Consider the following 1,824-nt stretch of genomic DNA (forward strand, 5'->3'; position numbering starts at 1 on the left):
TTTAGTATCTATAACCTACACCAGTTTGTAAATAAATTGTATTTATAAGTTGGTAGTATTTATATATGTAAAGATGGAACACGAAAAGAGAACAACAGCGCTGCCAACATTAGAATAAATAAAATGGCGACAGTTATCACAGAAACTTTATATAAAAATCCCGAATATATTACTATTGTTGACTTCAAAGCGTAAAAATTGAGGCTATGAATAAAACTATTGATTAAATATTAATATTTATTGCATCAAATAAATACTTAAAATTAATTTAATAATAAACAGACGCAAATGAAATGAACTATTCACAACGTCATATAAGAATAAATAATTACGATAACAAAGGTCAAAACTTTGTTGTTAATACTGGTCTATGATTTATGTACGAGCCAAATGCTCGAACTCCTGGGCTTGCCTGTAGTTCTCCAGAATCTTGTTGGTCAACTCCATATCGTCAGCGGACGCCAGGTTGGCCAGAACAGCCTGCGACACAGCCTTGGCCGGCTCCTCGGGCAGTCTGGCTTCTTCGAAAGGGGCAACCACCTCCTCGACATTGGACTCGGCGAACACTTCGTCGGGTAAAGCCCTTTCGGTGGTGTACGGGAAGAGTCCGGTCCTGGTCAGGATCAGGTTGGCCACCTTGTCGTAGACGTTGGCGCCTTGGAAGCCGTCGCGTGGTATGAAGTCCATCACGTAGTTGGAGAACCGGGCCACCAGGCCGAGGGACGAACGCAACAGCTGCAGGTTTTCGGGGGTCCACAGCGAGGCCAGGAGGTTGATGAAGCGCAGCTTCACGTTGAAGACTTCGATGAACGTGTTGAGTTTGGAGGTAAACTGGTTGACAGCTGTTTCAGCTATTATTGATCCGACGTCGGGTTTTTGCAGAGGTACTACTTGTTGTTGTTGTTGTTCTTGGCATGTCACCAACGACAACAGGGCGACCAACGCCAGGCAGACCTGTTGATTTAATAATTAAGTACTGTGCTGCTGTTTATTTAATGGTACTCACCAGAGTTGTCCTCATTGTTGTGTGTGGTTGGCCGAAGGGATTAATTTCGACTGACTGTCAAAGGTTGTGATTAAGGGTTATTTATAAATCATTTGTCTCAATGTCATTATCAAATATTTCCACTTAACTTAACACTTTCCACAAATGATAATGGTGGTTTTTGCACATTAGTCAGTAAATGAAGGTAAAGTACTGGGACGACGAAATTATGTAAAAATGGGAAAACAATCGTCGGTGAAAGTTGGGAAATTTAAATATTTTTAAATAATACGACACATATAATATTAATTATTTATAATAATTAACAAACTTTATTAGTTTCCTGATTTAAACACGTGCATTAAAAACAACCGTGTTAAAATTATTATTGAACAGTCAAGTTTCATAACATCCTCAAACAAACAAAAAACTCATCCCATTGTTGCATTCTATCAGTTCCTAACTAAAATTATCACATAATAAAAACAACGTACAAACGCCGGAATGACAAATTACACTATTATTCGATTATCTGGGAAAGTAAGAGGCACGAACAAAGATGATGAGAACATAGCATCAATAATATCAAATTTTTTTTTGTGTAAGCAACGATTGTGACACACTAAAACCATTCACTGTGCCATTTTTCTTTCACCTCCCATTTCACAACGTCTCTAGTGAAAAATGAACGATATAACATATATATATATATATATATATAAATATTTTATTGTTGTCTGGTTGAGTTTCCCAATGGTAATTCGTCGGCGAAATCATCGTCCATTTCATAGTTATTGTGTGTGAGTTTACGGCCTCAATCGATGTATTGGTGTTGACAC

The 1,824-nt window shown here is 37.9% G+C and overlaps 1 protein-coding gene across 1 annotated transcript; it reads right to left on the bottom strand.

Moving 5' to 3' along the window:
* Nucleotides 1-231: 231 nt before the first annotated feature.
* LOC109605490 (uncharacterized) lies at nt 232-1,428 on the bottom strand. Its single transcript, XM_020022081.2, has 2 exons — nt 1,007-1,428; nt 232-954 (listed from the first exon to the last, which is right to left on the bottom strand). Exons 1-2 carry the CDS (start codon nt 1,019-1,021, stop codon nt 376-378), a joined length of 594 nt encoding a protein of 197 aa, XP_019877640.2. The 5' UTR covers nt 1,022-1,428; the 3' UTR covers nt 232-375.
* Between the last annotated feature and the right edge of the window lie 396 nt (nt 1,429-1,824).

Source organism: Aethina tumida, chromosome 6 (assembly GCF_024364675.1).
Source record: "Aethina tumida isolate Nest 87 chromosome 6, icAetTumi1.1, whole genome shotgun sequence".
NCBI classification, from domain to species: domain Eukaryota; kingdom Metazoa; phylum Arthropoda; class Insecta; order Coleoptera; family Nitidulidae; genus Aethina; species Aethina tumida.